The 19,329-nt window shown below is 36.9% G+C and overlaps 1 protein-coding gene across 4 annotated transcripts in view; it reads right to left on the minus strand.

The window, feature by feature from the left end:
* Window positions 1–18,794, minus strand: part of LOC145934366 (kin of IRRE-like protein 1) — a 506,904-nt gene extending 488,110 nt beyond the window's left edge. For 2 of the 4 annotated variants that reach the window (XM_083034727.1, XM_083034729.1), the window contains exons 1-5: window positions 18,548–18,794; window positions 17,716–17,805; window positions 15,646–15,905; window positions 15,288–15,551; window positions 12,743–12,805 (exon numbers count right to left, since the gene is read on the minus strand). Coding sequence is in view for 1 of the 4 variants with exons in the window: in XM_083034726.1 (XP_082890852.1) it covers window positions 5,194–5,281 (88 nt within the window). In the remaining 3 variants the exon portion in view is untranslated. Of the gene's footprint in view, window positions 1–5,193; window positions 7,324–12,742; window positions 12,806–15,287; window positions 15,552–15,645; window positions 15,906–17,711; window positions 17,806–18,547 lie in introns of those variants that run through there. The other 2 variants (XM_083034728.1, XM_083034726.1) reach the window with 2 other exon arrangements.
* Window positions 18,795–19,329: the final 535 nt, after the last annotated feature.

Here is a 19,329-nt window from a genome sequence, read left to right on the forward strand (position 1 = left end):
GAAAAGCGCGGCATTCTCTTTCTCTTTTTATATATGCATATCTATATTTCTCCATTTTCGATTGTAATTATTACGGCGTCACGTTATAGTCAATAATTAAACTCTGACGAGTTGGTTCGCATCGATGCTCCTTAACAATGCAAATATGCCGCGAGATTCGCTGGCGTTGCAAGTTTGACCGGCTCTTTACCGACAAGAATTATCGATCATCATCCCTTGCATAAAACACGAGTGTGCAGAAATCACGGGCGAAGCGTAAGAGTATGGTGAAAAATCTAGGGCGCTCGGATAAGTGACTATGTCATAACTATGAATCTTACGGGGGACGGAGGAGGGAGCAGGCATTTCTATTACAAAGCCGTCTCTAACAAGAAGTAAGTAAAATTGATTTTACCCAGATCCACGTGTGCGGATTCACGTATAAACCCTATATACAATATATGTATGTACGTCCTTGTACACCGTTTGAAAATTAACTGGAAAATATCTGTAGTATTCGCACAACGCGGCTTTTCATAGAGCACAGATTTATCGAGAGTATTTTTTTTTCTCCTTTTTTTTATTTATACCTCTTTCCTCGAAAAACACGCGCCCGCGCGCGCGAGTCGAAAATATAATCGTGTGTGATTTGCGCGCTTTGATAGAACTTTCACCGCGATATTTCCGCGTGTGCAAATGACACTCGACAAAGGCCCCGCAACAACTGCAACGTCACAGTCGATAATTGTTACATTTCGAACATGTTTTTGTTATTACGACACGCGCAGACTACCGCTCTCGCATTTTCGAGCGACGTAATTGCCAGCTGCCAGATCGATAAACGACGAGAAAATTTGGAAAATGAGGGAATTTTACGGCGCGGAGGACATTCGATAATTTAAAACGAGACGAGAAAACCATCTTTCCGCGCATAAATCTATCTATAATTTTTATAACGATATTGTAACGTTGATGCTGCCAATTTCATCTCCGACATCGAGTGTCGCGCGACGACACTCGCTCAAAGGATCGATCTCAGAATGAAGGGGGTTTCAAGGGAAAGCAACATTTCTGCGCCCCCGTATCCTTAATCTTTAACGCGTACCAGGAGAAGACGAGTTTAATCTCGCTGTGAACACCGAGTACGGATTAATAAACGAGAGCTGAAAGCGTCCATCTGCAGCAACGACACGGAGAAGCGGGAAAACCTACGACGAGAGAAGAGAGAGAGAGACATCCTTCTAAGCCCTAAAACAGTACCGTGAAAGTGTCGGCGCCCCGCCAGTACCCAGAGAAACGACGCTAAAGTACTTGCAGAATCGCAGTACGTGTCCGAACTTGCCCGACCCTCCGCTCTAGCAGTTCGTCCTCCCTCTCTCCCTCAAGTTCCTAAACTTGGTGGCGGAGCCTCACCTATTATAGCGGCCAAGTTCCAGTCTGTCCGAGACCAGTTCGTCCACGCACACCAGCGCGAGCCCTTTAATATATTCGCGTGTAACGTGTTCGCTGGCCGTGTTCGTGTACCTCGGCTTGTGTTCGTACGCGTGTTCCAACCCTCTACCGTCCTTTAAACACAAGGTCTGTTCCTGTCATAAGACGAGGCGGCCGACGTTACATCGATCGACGTTGGCGATCCAAAAAGCGATACGAGGATGGAAAAGAACGAACGGCAGATTCGGCCACTCCTTTGCCAGACCTAGATGATTGCGCATCGTCATCGAGTCGCGTAAATTATTATTATTATCGAGTTTAATAGAGTATTTCATGCATATATACATATATGTGGAATACTTATATGTATAGCGCATGATTTTTCTTTCAATTCTATTACAAAATTTAATAAAAGTTAATTAAGGAAAAATAAGAGAAATATAATTTCGTTCTTTTATTCTATACGTTTTCTTTCTCTCTAAAAAAAATTTTGATGTCTTATTTTGGCTATGTCAAATTTTTTTTTTCTGAGAGAGAGAGAAGACACGTATACAATAAAAAGCGAAATTATTTCTCTCTTAAATTTCCTCTCGATTAATTTTTATATTAAATTCTGTAGCAGAATTAAAAAAAAGTCATACGTTATACATATAATTAAACTCATTAACAGAGCTTGAATTAATAGAAAGTGTTATAATATCGATTAGTTATTTTTTTTCAAAGTCTCATAAAGATAGACCGATAAAATATTATGAGAAAAAAAAATATATATATATATGAGAACGAACTTTGTGCGACGGTCGAGAATGCGGAAGTAAACGAAACGCGTGAGCTAAATTCAATCGAATCCTTTACCGTTTTCACCGGAAATACGGATAAGCGACTGGGTCGTCGTGAATCTCTTGTGATCACCGGAACGGAATCCCTAGACCTTTCTGCCTGATTGACGGAGCAGAATATCTTTGCGCTTGAATCGCAGCGGCTTAATCGAATTCCTCGCGGTGAACTTGTTTAGCATCACGGACTACGTCAATTGAAGACAATTGGCCAGAGTAAATGTCAAGACGCGAATGACGTATTTGCGCGAAGAAAAAGATAAGAAGATTTCGAGATCGCTAGCTCCGTTATTAAAAAATTCCTTTGCCTTCGCATCGCGCGAGAAAGAGAAAGGAAAAAGACAAAATATTATGTTTTCTAAAATTAAAAATACATTCCACACTCTTTCTCTCTCTCTTGATGGAAATTTCATTTTCGTGTGATTCTTGGCTCGATATTGCAACGCGATAACGCAGATTTGTTGACGCAAGTTGCGCAACCGAAAAGCCAGTCAAAGCGGAAATTATTAAACGAGACTTGCTTTTCCCGCGAAAGCTCTACTATATTAACGATACTGCTACTTCTTGTGCCGTTGCGTTACTCTAAATAAACGAAGGAAAAATTAATATCGGAATCAAAGTCCACAGTCGAAGAAATCTTATATATATTCGTGAAAATTGATTGCGCGTTGGCGCGTTTAAAAGGCTTTACACTGGTGGCGCCAAGTATAAATAGTGATCGTGAAAAATGCAGGCCGCGTTGTTATCCTATGCAACGACTTTGAGAGAGTTTGAACTAGTTCGTATAGTACATACAGGTACATACAGTGTGCCGACTAGTGTTCCCCGCTGTTAAATGAACGAATGTCATTGAGCTACTTTGGGAATAGATGTATATGTATATATGATTAAATCGATCTCGTTGACGAACGTCAAAGAGAAAACGCGCGCTCAAGTTTATTCTTTAAATAACGCGAGATACACTATTGGAAAACGATCAAATGTGAATAACTCTCTTATAAAGTTTTTCCGCTATACCTCATTAAAAAATATCGACATAGCTCTACCTACTCTTTAATTAACTTTCAATTTGTACGAATATATATAAGGCGGGAAATCTATATTGAAAAATAAAAGTAGTGAAATTCTGGTGTGATTACGGAAGAAGAAGAAGAGTTTCAATTTCGCGAAATATATATACAATATATAATACATATATATAAAGCAAATTTGTGCTCGGCATTTAACATTTCGTTTTCCTTTTTATTGCGCCAAGGAGCTTTTGCAATTGTGTCGGTGCGTCCGAGGAAAAGTTGGCACACGGGCGATATAATAAGGTCAGAGGTTTCCGCGACGTTACTTATGTCGCGTCCAAACACAAGCGCAACTGCCTAAAGGTTTCATAAAAATAATTGGACGTTCAACGGAACGAGAGGAGACAAAAGAAATGGCGCAACAAATTTAACCGACGTAAAGTATCTTGATACGTTTTCCGCAATATTCTGTATCAACAAAGTGATATCCCCTCGTATCATCCGACCGACAAAGAGAAAACGGCGCGGATATCTCTTCGCGGTAGCTTCTTATTCCGCACGTAATCATTCACTATGGATTTGCGGAAATGTCTGCCGCAGATCGCACGGAATCATAAATTCTCCATCGCGTTTCCGTATAGTTTTACATAGTTTCATAGATGTTATGCGCTGTAGTGAAATGTTACTTTATGATTTTCGTAGTTATACGAATTAATTCGCTCGAAATAAAATTTTACAGGAATCAACTTTGACTATTTTATAATTCATTAAACCGCGGAATTGCGAAAACTGTTGATACAAAACTGTTGCAATCGTGTAAGCGTTTTCACACTGTTCAGATTTAAAAATAATCATTTATCAGAAATAACTGTTAATTATAACTAATAATTACACTCATCGCGTACGAACAATTATATATATTAATATATAATAATATCGGTAAACATATATATAGTTCTATGATTGTGGACAAATAAATTAATTTCTTCATATGTGTGAATATTAAAAAGAAGATTGAATCTCGATTTTCACTAGCCGGAGAGTTAACGATTTCGTTCAGGAAAAAAAAAAAGAAAAAAAGCGGATCATTGATGCCGGAAAGCGATCGTCCACTTGTTTTTCATTGATTGGTCCCGGGGAAAAATATATTTCGCATTCGTTTCTCGTCACGACATTTTCTATCATGAGAGACAGACGAAAATAAAATTGAAGTCTGCCGATGTACCGGTATAAAAGTTTAGTTCTGTCTGATATTCTCTGCGCAGAAGGACGAATGTACATAGAAAACGGGATAAAAGTAATCTCAGTTTGTATAAACTTTATAGGAATACACAGAAATATAGAGATAAAATGAAATAAATTTTATATAAAAATCAAATAATAAAGTACCGGGGTTTATGAAATATAAATTTTATATAAAAATATAAAAGAATGTATATATACTTTTTCCTCCCCCCCAAAATATCATTTCATATACGTATGTATAGTGATATACATATATGTATATATATGAGGTATTAAATTTTCAATCAATGACACATATAACGAACATTAAGAGAACGGTCGAATAAATCGAAAATGACTTTTTGCTAAATCGTTATTCATTTTGCACCGTCGAACACGTCGAAAGTTAAATATTAATTGATCGACGTACATGAAATCGCAACAATTTGTCGCGTTTATAATACATATATAGTTTTACATTTCGCGTCACGTGTCGCGCAAAATCCATGAAGGTATCGAGCCGCGTTACACGAGGCGATCGGGTAAAAAGACCAATAAAAGGGTGAAGGTGGAAGGGAAGAATATAGAAGATACGATGCTAATAATAAAACGCGCGACCATAATCTCGTTACACACATATTCGCTCAAACGCAACGACTTTGCGTTTCAACGCAGGACAAACGCATAAAGAAACGTGCAGCTAGACGTACCCGATTTCTCGTCGACGTTACCGCTCCCAGCAACGTACGAAACAGCCTTCATTAGTCCGAGAAACAACAACAACACTACACTCCACATGTTCCCTCGTTATTCGTCGCGCAAATACTCGTCACGAAAAAAATTACTCGCCCCCAGTCGCGGGGAGATATACTGCACACGTGCACTCGTTTTCCTCTGGGAACTTCCCAGAACACGAACACCACGAATTTCGATTTCTTTTTTTTTTTCGTCGAGATGTGTCCCGAACCGGTTAAGTCATCGTTTCACTCGCGAATCTTCAGCTCGCCATCAGCTCGGTCATCAGCTCCGTCCCCTTCTGATCCGAGTTGGAAACATAAGAAGAAGCGAGGCCCGAAGTGACCCACCAATCGCGATGACCTCTACGCGACCTCCTATGCTACGCGTTTTTTCGATTCGTAACACACGCAGCGACGAGCTGTAAATCGCGGAGCGAGGCGACGCGAGGGATGTTTTCCTTCGATCTGGCTAAGGTAACTAGCCGCCGGACGCATTCCCCGTCGGATATCCGGTTCCAGCGCGGTTCCGCCAGTCTACCGTATAGGCAATAAGCGGTGTTCGGTACCCGCAGCTCCGCGTGCGCGCCTTGTTTTTCGTCTCTCTAATTAAACACTAATTAAAGCACCCGCGGCATCGCGCATTTTCTCGCCCCCCTGCACCGCGCGTCCGCTCTTTCTCTCTTCTTCTCTGTCCTTCCTTTCTTCCTCCCTCTCTCACCCTCTTTTCACCAGCGTTTTCGTTATTAAAGCGCGGTACGAGCGCGGTAATCTCCGAGACGGCGGAAAATCTCCCGCACTTCCGGTCTATCCAAGCGCCACCGACGCCGATAACCCGCAATGTTCACCATGGTATCTGCAATCCCCGGTGACCATGGCACGGCTTGAGGGACAGTTCGCCATGTCGTTGTTGAAAGAGCGAAGAGAGCGTGGGAAATTTTTGGAAAAAATCTTCTCCACTTCCGATCCGCGACGTTTGATCTTTACGAATAACGATATGATGCACGTTGATAGAAACTTAATTTACGTATATCAAAAACCTGGGTCTCTAGATTTTTATTGCGCTAAATTGCGACGCCGCAGTAACAATCCTCGTTTCTCTTTATCCGTTCGGCTAATTACAAAATCGACACAATCTGACGTACGATCACTTCGTGTCCGGCTGTGATTAGAAGTACGTCGAGTGATCCTCGCGTCGGATAAAACGCTTATCGGTTTAACGATTTACGGAGGTGATTTAGCGAGAAACGTTAACATGGCTTTTTTATTCGATATAAAACCGGACAAAGATTGAAGACGCGGGGATGAGGGCTTTCAACTTGACAATTCTGGTTCACCGGTCCCGGACACGAGTTTGGCCGATGGCGTGCTATCAGCAATATGTGTAAAAAGCCGAAGGACCGCGGAGAGATGTTCAATCACGACGGGCCGCCACAGATTTGGGGCTTTCCTGGAACCGGTCCAAGCAACGACCGAGGCGACGCGAGGGCCTCGCAATCACGTTGGGGCAGCAATGATTGCGAACCACCTGGAATCGATTCGGGGGAAGATTGAAGGAACGGAATGAATTCGATCACACCGTCATCGCGAAATTTTTTTGGAGAGATCGTTCGGAACGACGAAGGGTCACCGAAGTCAGGGAATCTCCCGATGATTCTCGTTCATCTCTTCGTGGCGAGCCTCGCTCGAATATTACATATGCATTAAAGGAAATAAACACGATTATTTCTCGATAAAAATGACGGATCCCCCCCGACACAGACGCGTCTGTCACGACGATAAACTTTCGCATGAAAGAAGCATATATCGATTCGAATCTCTCCGCTATAATTACTTATGGTTCCTACATATGTCCGTTTCGCGGACGACACGCTTTGACATGTGCGACGTCAAATTCGACAGAGTCCCTTAATCGAGTGTCATTAGTGACATCCCTGAGAAGATGACCTTCGCGGCGCGATATACCCTCTATCTCCCGGTTATATCGCCCGGTCGTTTGCATGCGGCACCAGGAGACGCGCGATAACCACCCCTCGCCAACGCAACATGACACACCACCACTGCGGAGGGGGAGGGGGGGGCGAACACGTGGTTCTCGACCGACGGCGGACGGCACACTGACGGAAAAGACGAGCAAACGGCGCGGCGACGGACGCGCAGGCTGCAAAGCCTCCCTAGGAGGTGGAGGTGGAGATGGCGGAGGAAGAGCGGAGGGCGCAGGGAGAGAAAGGGGTTTCGTGCACCACCACCACCATCACCACCACCACCAACTGCACCACTACCACCACCGCCGCCGCCACCACCATAGGAAGGATACACCGTGGCAGAAAGGGATGTCCGTTTCTATATCTAAGGGAGCGCGTATACTCGAATAATGCACGTCGTCGGACTGGACGCAGAGGTGAAAGGTAATGCCCGGCTAGATGTACGGCCCTCTTTCTCCTCTCGAAACGTTGCAACGATATTGCAACGAGCGCAAAGTGGCCCGACAAGTGTTTACCGGAACACGGGGATGCCGGAAGCTCGGCCCCTCTCGCGTCAACGGATATTTTATTCGCCGCGAATAACGAGATGCAGAGAACGCGTGTTTCCATATACGCATCTGATAAACCTTGTTGTTCATCGATATACGAATCGACGCTATCCAACTATGGAACAATATGCGCATTTATTCATCAAATTCTGAGATGCGTTCTCTCGCGCGAATGTTGAATTTAATAGACAAATAATTACTATTAATGTGAATCTTGCTATCAGTAAATGCATACTGATAATTGGCTGTGCTTACATAACGTGGCGAACCTCCGGGGGATACTGCAATAGAGATATCTGTTTCTATTTCTAAGTAGAATATATATTATATATAAGGGATGCCATAGAATGAGATTTATCAATTATATTCATATATATAAATATATATACATAAAATATATATATATAAAATATATATTATATATATATAAATATATAAAATATATGTATATATACAAATATATACATATACAGTTAGAGATAAAAAGAAATAAAAACACGAGAGAGAGAGAGAAAGGGTGGTATGGTAGCACTTGATTATTCATTGTACAGAACGATACGATGCAAAAATAAATGGTTCAATTTATAGTTGTAAAATAACGAGCAACGTAAATTAGGCGGGCCGCTGAAACTGTTACGATATCCATATAATTAGCCGTACCGTATATAATATTTGCATATTACTCGAAACTTCTGCAGGGAAATGCGCGATGTACGTACATATGTTACTACTGTGCGATACAAAAGGTCAAAAGCATTGCGAAAGGTTACCAAGGATATCGATACACGCGCGATATTTCATAAAATGCTCAGACATATAATAACAAATTAATTATTCCGATATTGAATTTCAATTAATTATCCTATGAACAGTGTAAAAAATAACTTGAAAAGAGATTGACATTAAAATAATTATATTTGGAGAAAGAAAGAAAGAAATTGCATAATAAAAAATAGTTGTGATAAAATTGCAACTAATTTCGCTAAAATTTTAATAGCTTTGACAAAATTTAATTTGACATAATTCTTTGATTTTATTTTCTCTTAATCGTACAATCTTTATTTATAATTCTACCGTGTTTCGTAATATTCCACAAAATTAGAGAAACTATATATCATTCTCCTTGTTTATTCAATGCATCCAATTCATCTGGAATATATTCGATCTTTGTTTATCCTGGATATTGCCTAAATGATTATTTTTATATATGCTCCCCGTTTTGAAAAACAAACTGTCCGAGTTAATACGGCATTTCTTTCACGTTCAAGGTTCGATTTACTTTGCAATATTTAACGCAAATATTTGCGTTAAATTTACCAAAAGCATCAATAACACATATGTTAAACTGTATACGATGTATATTACACGACAGCAAACAGCACACACGCGCGTGTGTATGTGCCTTAACATTATAACAATACACGCGGTTGATTAATTAATAAGTTCACGTGCGACAAGCTAGAGATCCCCCGATCGACCGCGTCGACCATAGAAAACTCTCGAAAACGCGCGTCCGCGGATGTTGAATAATAATTTAAATCGACTCGTAAGATTCGGCCAATTTTCGCACGGGTGTTAAATCCGGGAGAGCGCGAAAAGCCCGGCCATTTCGCTCAGTTGCTGAAGGTGGCTCTTGATAGTCGGGTTAAGACGCTCGCTCGTCCGTACACGAGTGCTTGCTTTCGGTTCAGTGTCGAAGACGGTTTATAGTGGTTTAAGAGGGCCAGAGGTCGGTGGCGCGACCAGGAGGAAACAGGGGTGGGTTTGGGGGGGAGACGAGAGATCGAAATGGGGTGAGAGACCTCGGGGCGAAAGAGCCGGACGAGGAAGCAGATGCTCCCCAACTTGTGTCACGGATCATGGTCATCTTGAAAGCTCCTGAAAGGCGGGAATGCCCTGCTTGCGCGTCCTCTCTGAAAGCTATCTACTCCGAGGAGGGAACGACTCACTTCGCTCGTCGGGATCGCGTGAACTCACTCTCTCGCGTGTGTATGCTCGCGGATATAGTGTGTAAATACGTAGAGGGGATCCCTCTTCTCCCGAGACGACGAAAAATGGCAGGTACTTTGCGGATGACGGTTTCATCCGGGGCTCGTTAACTCGTTTACTCGTGTCAACCTTCGTTTTCACGTTTTTTTTTTTTTTGTACGTCCTTTTATCGACATCTTTTCTTTTTTTTTTTTTTTTTATCCTTTATATAGTTTGCCAATCCGGTCAAATTATCGCGCAACCGGAGATTACAAAAAAAGGATATATTTTTGAAAAATGTTAATGATGGAAGAATAGCGGAAAAATAATTGTTATAACTTTTCCCTGAGTCTGTCTTTCGGCATTGATTTTTCTGCATATATCTACAGTCAAATATTTTGTGACTAATACGTGTCCTCATTAAATAAATGAAAATTTTAATTCCTTCTAATATAAATTATACGAAAATAACATTTTTTCTCTCGAGAATTATCTATGTATTTTTAAAAGATTCATATATAGCGTCGCATAACTATTCTCCTAAATTATATTTGTGCATCGAAATCTCGCAGAAACACACATGGTAATGATCCTATTTCATTACTGTTGCACATACATACACACAATATATGTATATATATGCATCTGTTATTTTTACATAAATCACATTTAATTACTGCGGGACATGAGATTTCGTGACATCAAAAGAGGCACGAACAACGCAGCGGTTATCGTCTCGTGTTCACGTCGATCATCTCGTCATGAAACATGGTAGACCACTCGATACTACTCGACACGGGAATAATATATTTCGCGGAAAGTAATATAATATGCCATTATATTATTATGTTATGTCATTAAAGATCGCGCGAGCTTGTTAAACGCCGCAACAATCGAAGGATCCAAACGTGACACGCACGTTGAACGACTTCGTCAAATATATATGTGGATACTTTCATAAACTTTGCAATTTTCGCAATCATTATTTTCAGCGATTTCGATTGAACATAGTTTATTTGCTTTAATTCGATAGCCCTCCCCCAAAACGGAAAATCTGACTTAACATTATGCTTGCATTCTCACTTCGAAAAAGTACTTATAATAAATTGTAAATAAAAAAAATATATCAGAATATTACCAATTAATTAATCAAAGATACTGCAGGTATCTAGATTTCAAAAATATTAAATTTTTATAAATGTATCAAATTATAACTATAGTGGAACGCTATATATAAGTTGTTAATCTTTGGACAATGAATTAGCAATTATTGATTCTAATATAATTGCTATTTTACAATCCGCTATAAATATTTTTCCAAAAGTAGAGATCTCAGTGCAATGTTAAGTGTAATGTCAAGTAATTAATTTAGGATTAGAGCAATAAAATTACGACTTAATTGTGCCATACATCTGAATATAATTCTTGTGACGACAATGTCAGGTATATAATTTGTATGGACTCAACTCAAGTATCATAAAATATTCATAGAATATTCTTTTTCTATATTTAAAAATATAAACCTACCGTTTTTAACCATTTAAATTTTAAATAATTAATTTTTAATTATTTTTTCGAATAACATCAGGATAGAATCTCATTTCTACCGTTTAAAAGCCAGTTGTAAGAGAAAATTGATTTCTATAAAATAAATTAACTTGATATTACGTATAACTTACATTTGACTACTATTTAATTTTAAAAGAAAACCATGCAATAAAATATTGCAATGTATTTGTGTATTGTATAAAGTACTGAAAAATTTATCAAATAACCTATATAATTTAAATTAATTAATAAAAAATTGATTTCTTTAAAATAAATTAATTATGTATTATATAACTTAAATTTTATCAGTATTTAATTTTAAGAGAAAATTAGCTGCAATAATTGGCAATGTATTTGTGTGTAAAGCACTGAAAAATTTACCAAATGATCTATATGATTTAAATTAATGAATAACATTAGTATTACTAGCAGCACTGCAGCTTTAACTCTGAATAGAATACGATGTATGTGTATGTGAGAGCGTGTGAATGTGCTTTTAATTCCGAATAAAATACGACGTATATCAAATGAAATAAAAATAAAATAAAAATCGATCTGGTATATACTAATCTACAATATTGAAGCAATAATAAAAGTAGGAATCACAATAAGCGTTATTATATAGATATATTTAATAAATTATTTTTTTTAATCTTTTATTTTGCAATTATATAAAGCTCTTCAATAAAATAAAATCATTAATGAGACTGGTTCATTAACAGAATCTGTCTCTGATGCAATTAAGGAATTATTGAATATCGGACCATTAAAGTGTTTTACTGAAATCAATAAATATGTTCTATATTATATAGCATTTGACAATTCCCCCATATGAGATTCGTATATAAATTAACTTTCGGTCATAAAATTAATTTATGCAATGTAAATTAGATGTTGATAAACGTGCCGCTGTAATACTAATATATGTACTATACTAATTAATTTAAATCGCATAGTTCATTTACTATTTTACATATAAACATCAAATGATTGATGTAAATCGCATTCGCATCTTTCGATGGATGGATATACGCAATGAAATGTATATTAATTGCACCGTGCAGCGAGAAAGTACATTGATTAATATTTAAAATAAATAATATGTAAACAGGAAATAATTCAGTCAATTTATGTATCTGTCTATGTTTACTTCCGTACTGCAATAATTGGTACAAAATATGAGAAAATCTGACTCGGGCATAATTTGATTATAATGCAATAGACCTCTCTTACACAAATACTAAATATTGACTTTGAATCTGTTAAAAAGGGAATATATTTACAAAAATTCGAAAGAGATAGAAAACGGTATATTAACTTTCAGACCTCATAATATAGAGAAAGGCACCCTTATAAATCTCGTGTGTGTATATGTTTCATAAAATCGTATAAATAATTTTGAAATCAATTCTCTCTTTATTTAATTACGACGTTTATAAAAGCGCAATTGATAATTACACAGATAAATTCACTCACCGGCCGTTGCAGCTTTCAGTCAGTTCCGGACATCTTGCTCCATTTCTCCCTTCGAGGAATTGGCTGGAATCAAAAAGAAAAAAACGCGATATTAGCGTACCTTTGATACACTAGGCTTAACAATGAGGGGCAAATAGAAGAATGCGAAAAACGCGACGATACCTTTGATGGTGAGTAAACAAATAACGTTAACCGTGCGTGCGAACTCTGCAACATTCGATTGACCGCGGGTCCCATAAACAAAACAGCGAATCGCCCCCTCTTCCCCCCTGTATATATTGCGTATAGTTGACCGACTACGCACCCAGCCGACAGTTGATTCGATATATATATATATATATATATATATATATATATATATATCGGCAATGCTCGATTACTTTACGCGCGCAATTAATTAACGAGCGAATTAAAAAAAAAGGCATTTTGCCCTACGGAAACGTTCGCTCGCGAAATAAAAATAAAAGTTAACGATTCGCTAACGCGTGTTAAAACCGCGGAATCGAATATATCGTTAAACGAAACAGCCGTACACGTTATTGCGTATATCTTTCTAACGATCGAGCTCGATAGTTTCGATGATTGGACAGCCTATTACGAGACAGATATACGCGACGGAGGGTTAATAACACGGGATTACGATCGACGCTGGTTAACTGCGTAATAATCGACACCTCGGCGTCAACGATCGTCCCGATATCTCGCAATCCGCGTAAACCCTCTCGGATACTGCTTATTTGTTGCGTATTTGACGAATAAACGAGGCGAGATAAATTGACGGAAAATACGCGAACTCGCCGTAAAACTGGCGCGAGACGAAGATGGCATTATAAACTGCGTTCGATCTTTGCAATCAAATCTAAATATCCCCCCAGACCACAATTTTTTATTCTAATAAATACAAAAAAATTCAATCTCTGCAGCATTTGCTGCGATTGTTAAGATGAATGCGGAATAAAAGAAGAAACGACGTATATATTTCAATCAATTTCGAATGTTTACAATAGCATCTGCGAAAATAATTAATCTGTAAAAACTTTTAAAAAATCAATTTCAAAATAGCCAACTTATCGATTTGTTCGAAAATAATTGCGCCATGAAATATCGTTAATCAAGAGTATTATAGACGTATTAATGCAATATCAATTATTTATTAATATGTAATATTGTTTAATTTAACATCACTTAATTATCATCAATTAATTTAATATTTCAATCGGTATATTCGAAAAACGAATTCATATGCTTGATATTTACTTGATTCTTGGATATCGATATCGTCACTCCGCTATCGATTACGTTATACGATACAAATGTAACGTTTTCGAGATACGCGCAATCATCGTTAAACTATATGCTCTGCTACCAAATATTGTTGTCCGCACAACTATTTACTATCGTATATCTCAATACAGATCTTTTGATCACGCCATAACGCAACGTTTCGCTCTCACAATACGCACGATATCAAAGTACTCTCGATCAAATTTTAACAAAATCGCGGATTCTGAAAATAAAAGGATACGGAACAAACAGTTACTAGTTGGTGAGTTAATAATTTGCCGAGCATAATACATTTTAATCAATTTTAAGTATGTTTTTTTCTCGCGACAACAATTCAAACTGATTTAACTGAATGCATGCTTAAACATCTTGCAAATATTTCATCGCATAATCAATTTTACATGACAGTTTATGTAATGAAATGTATTGATTTTCCTCTCGAAAGTAGCAAAAAATGAATTACTGTGACTAAGCAAGAATTTAAGATCAAATCTATATAAGCGGACAAAGTGTTGCATATTGTAATTATAATTATATAATCCTATACGTGCTTACAAAAAGATTTCTAAGTGCACAATTTTTGTACGGAGAAAATAGGAAATTGCTATTGAAAATGCTAATTATTTCCTAAAATTTACAAAATAATAATATTTTCAATATTTTAACTTTATATTTCTATCGTGCAAAAAAATCGTATAAGTATTTTTCATAAAATATTTAATATAAATAATAATTTTATTGATTAACTGTATTAATTAATTAATATTTTATTAATATGTGTATATCGATAATATTATATATGTATACGTATTATATATGTATAGATGTATAGATATATATTTGTATATACATATTTTCTCTTAGAATGTACCCTGAAAATTATGGTAATCGTGGAACAATATGGTATGGAAAGAATTTTATGAGAATTTCTCTGATTAATATTTATCACAATAAAAATAATAATATCTACACGTTAAAATATAAAACATGTTTGAGTAATTTTACCATGCAGTTTAGTAAAATTAATCAAACATATTTTATATTTTATTGTGATAGATATTATTATTTATATTGTGATAAATATTAATCAGAGAAATTCTCATAAAATTCTTTCTATATACCATATTGTCCCACGATTACCATAAATTTTAGGGTAAATTCTGAGAGAAAATTCTCTCTGTGTATGTATGTATACATCTGGTGTCTGGAAACGGTCGAATATCTTGATACAATTTAGAAAAAAATGTTTTTATTTTCATACCTCGCAGTTGCCCCAGTGTCGCCCGATGCCTCCCCGGGCCTCCTCCTCCTCTCATGGTAGCACTCACGACACTCGCGAAAACACAAATGATTACGATCGCCCGAAACTTTACACGGCACTCCCGACGCGATGCGTGAATCGCGTATTTCGCGTACATTGCGCAATGAAAGAAAAACGATACGAAAACTAAAATCGCACAAATCAACGTCCGTTCGACACTGGAGAATCTCGTCAAACTCGTGCGCAGCTTATCAGCGATCATGCCTGTAACAAATAAAATATATCTATATATAGAGAGAGATACTTAAAAATTATATGTTTCTTAAAAGAAATGTTATTATATAATTATTTTGCTTACCTCACAGTTGCTCCAGTGTCGCTCGATGCCTCCCCGGGCCTCCTCCTCCTCTCTTGGTCCATGGTAGCACTCGCGAAAACTCGAATAATTACGATCGCCCGACACTTTACACGGCACTCCCGACACGACGCGTGAATCGCACGCGTATTTCGCGTACATTGCGCAATGAGAAATAACAATGCGAAAACTATTATCGCACGAATCAACGTCCGTTCGACACTCGAGAATCTCGCACTCGCACAGCTTATCAGCAATGCTACCTGTAACAAATAAAATAAAATAAAATATTACTATTTTAATTTTTATAACATATTATTATTTAAAAATTTAATTAACAAATTTTCGCTTTATTAATATTTTTTGACAGAAATCAGCTGATTAAAGCGTTAATCTGGTAATTAAATTTTAAAATAATAATATGGTAAAAAATTAAAATAATAATGTGTTTTAAATAATATGTTATAATATTTTTGACAGTTATCAGCTGATTTCTGTCAAAAAATATTAATCAAGAATAAGGTATTATAACATATTATTTACAACATATTACTATTTTAATTTTTTACCATATTATTATTTTAAAATTTAATTAACAAATTAACGCTTTAATCGGCTGATTTCTGTGAAAAAATATTAATCGAATTTAAATAAACTTTATATATATTTTTTTAATATCATTTTTTTAACATAAAATCAAAGAATAGCACGCTTGTATTGTGTTCTAGTATTATTAAAAATATTTACTGTGTATGAAGTATCAATTTTATAACGCGTTTTTTTGTTATTAGTATAATATTTCTTAATATCTACGTGTTATTTAAAGCAATCGCATAATACTATCTAGCAATGTGTCTCACTCAGAATGCGATAAAAACGAATTAATCTCACGGATCTCGTGAACATATCGTAATTAAAGGTTTACAGTGTGGCCTGTGCGTACTTGTAATTATTGCTCATATTCTCGCGAATTGAAATGCAACGATAGTATCGATCTTGTGGGTTATCGAACGTTATAAATTATGCTTGTGAAAAGCGGCATGACATACACGATAAACCATAAGAGCAACGTCGTGGCTGATAGGTGAATTTATTGCGTTCGTGCCGCATAATTGCCTTTTAATATATTTTCGTCCCGTTATATTATATTTGTGACTGCGTTCGCTAAGAAAAAAAAATTGCAATATACTTTTCTTTATTATTCTTGTCTCGAAATTTTTTCAAAACAAATTATATATCTATATATCCCTTTGACAAAGTACATATATTTTACACACATACATTCCTATTTTGTGTAAAACTTAATTATATTGCACACAATTTTCTGTCAAATATATAAATATCTCAAAATATTTCATATAAACATTTCTCCTCGTAAACTTGTCCGTTCGATGAGAGAAGCGTAGAGAATCTTTCCTTTAAATTTTTTTAGCAATGTTTACAAAGTATATACACGCTCACTTTTGATTACATGCTTCATTTGCAAGTTATTTTTTTTCATCAATTTTTAATATATAAATTTCTCGCGCAACCGATTGAACTATGATTATTATACATAAACACATATCTGCGAATGTAATTACGGTTATGTAATATTGCAATAATATAGATATATGTATATCGGCCTGCAGCAGATTCACTTTATATGAGAGAGAGAGAGAGAGAGAGAGAGAGAGAGAGAGAGAGAGAGAGAGAGAGAATACATAAATTCAATATAAAATTATAAAAATTTAATATAATATACACAATAAATACATTATACTAATTAAAATATAGCTGTGATGTATAAATTGACAGGAGCGATGTAAGAAATAAATGAAAAAGTATTATGATTTGAAGAAATATTACAGTTTTTGGTTATAGAAATGAAAAATAATGGGTAGAGCTCCCGGACTAGAAATATAAAGATTTATTGTTTACGCTGTTCATTAAAAGCGAACATAAAATGCAGGGGCGATTCGGAAATATCATTTTTAGCAATAAAAAATGCAAATGTCTTTTAATATCTCTGCTAATTGTATATCTGTATTAATTATATACAACGATGATATGCGCATATATATGTGTACATACCTGAAGCCGTTGCTGAAATCGCGACATCGAGTCCATTTTTACACAGGAACTTCACGCAGCGACTCGGAATACTTCGGAAATATCATCATTCTGCAATGAAAAATGCAAAAATTAATATTTGTGCAGTTAATTACATACACACAACAATGATATGCGCATATTCGTGTACCCGATGACGATCCTGTAACAATTAGCCAGTTCTCGCACTTGGGGAAATATTCGGTGCGAAAATACGCGAGGAATTTATCTCGAAGACTTGCGGACACCTTTACGCGGGAATCGCGAGCGGCCATCTTTACGCAGGAAGAATCGCGCGCGACGTCACGAGGCGGCTAGGAACCAGGACCACGTGACTCGACCTCTCGACCTATCGATCGCGGCGCGATCGATTTGTAATCTATCGGAAAGCAATCTCGAACTAGGGAAATTATAAGACGCGATCGAGAAGGCGCTGCAGGCGCTCCGAAGAATTCTTGCCATCTTTCCAACCATGAATTATATTATCATAGGTATAAAAGGACGAATTTCAAATAACACATTTCACGCGACATTGCAAATACCGATTACTTAATTGACCAGCGTATTCTTAGATTCTTTGAGAAATGGTATTATAAAGGTATTATACGAATCGCACAAATTCTGTTCGCTTTTTGCACGTAATACGAAATCTAACCTACTTGTAGCATATTGTCGAGAAAGAAAAACCAAACAAATAAGAGCGAACAGAAGTGTTATTTGACGTAAAATTCGATATTCTTCAATAAATAGTAGAGAAAAATGTTAGAATACAAGTAGATTGTTATAAATTTAATCGTGAAACGATATGACTAACCTGATCTTGCGACGAACCCGGCGAGGAAATAATGACGCAAAATACGCGGAGGAAATTCTCGTTTCCTTTCCAAACACATGAAAACTATAATCGCACCGAGATCAATAATAACAATGTGTGTATCTATCTTTTTTTACGTCACACGCTTTTCCGATAACAATAATCTTCGCGCGCGCGAAATAGACACAGCATCGCGCGATCGACGTAAACACGGAGCGGCTTGAACATAGTTACGCGACTCGCCTTGTTCCGATTCGAGAATCGGGAGCGACCAGAGTCACGTGACCTGCCGCGACCAGAGTCACGTGACCTGCCGCGACGAGAAGACGTACATTGTGAGTGTCTCTCGTGAAGTGTGTACATTCGTCGTAAAACGCATTCAATAATTGTTCACGAAGGAGCCTCTTCGCATATTTCACGCAGCTATTTTCTAACCTCTGTGTGCGGCAACTTGTACGATCATCGAAGGTACGTATAAATACATATTACGTATATATTATTGGAGAAATATTGCTTTTTGGACATTTTTATAAGGTTATTTTCTATTCCTGCACTGGCTAAACTGATGGACACTGATGGACACTGATGCGATTAGAGTGAGACAAGTATATATGTTTTGTCTCACTCGAACTTATTGCACTTGTGTGCACAATTCAGTCAGTGCAGGAATAAAAAACAAAAACCTATTCAAAAGTATATTTTCGCGTGTGCGTGCGACAATTTTGTATCAGTCAATATTAAATTTCTATGTTTCAAAGTATTACTCTTTTACTAATTATGAA

The sequence above is a fragment of the Prenolepis imparis genome, unplaced genomic scaffold (genome assembly GCF_030444845.1).
Source record: "Prenolepis imparis isolate NDT839.2.m4 unplaced genomic scaffold, iyPreImpa1.0 SCAF_3, whole genome shotgun sequence".
Taxonomy (NCBI): domain Eukaryota; kingdom Metazoa; phylum Arthropoda; class Insecta; order Hymenoptera; family Formicidae; genus Prenolepis; species Prenolepis imparis.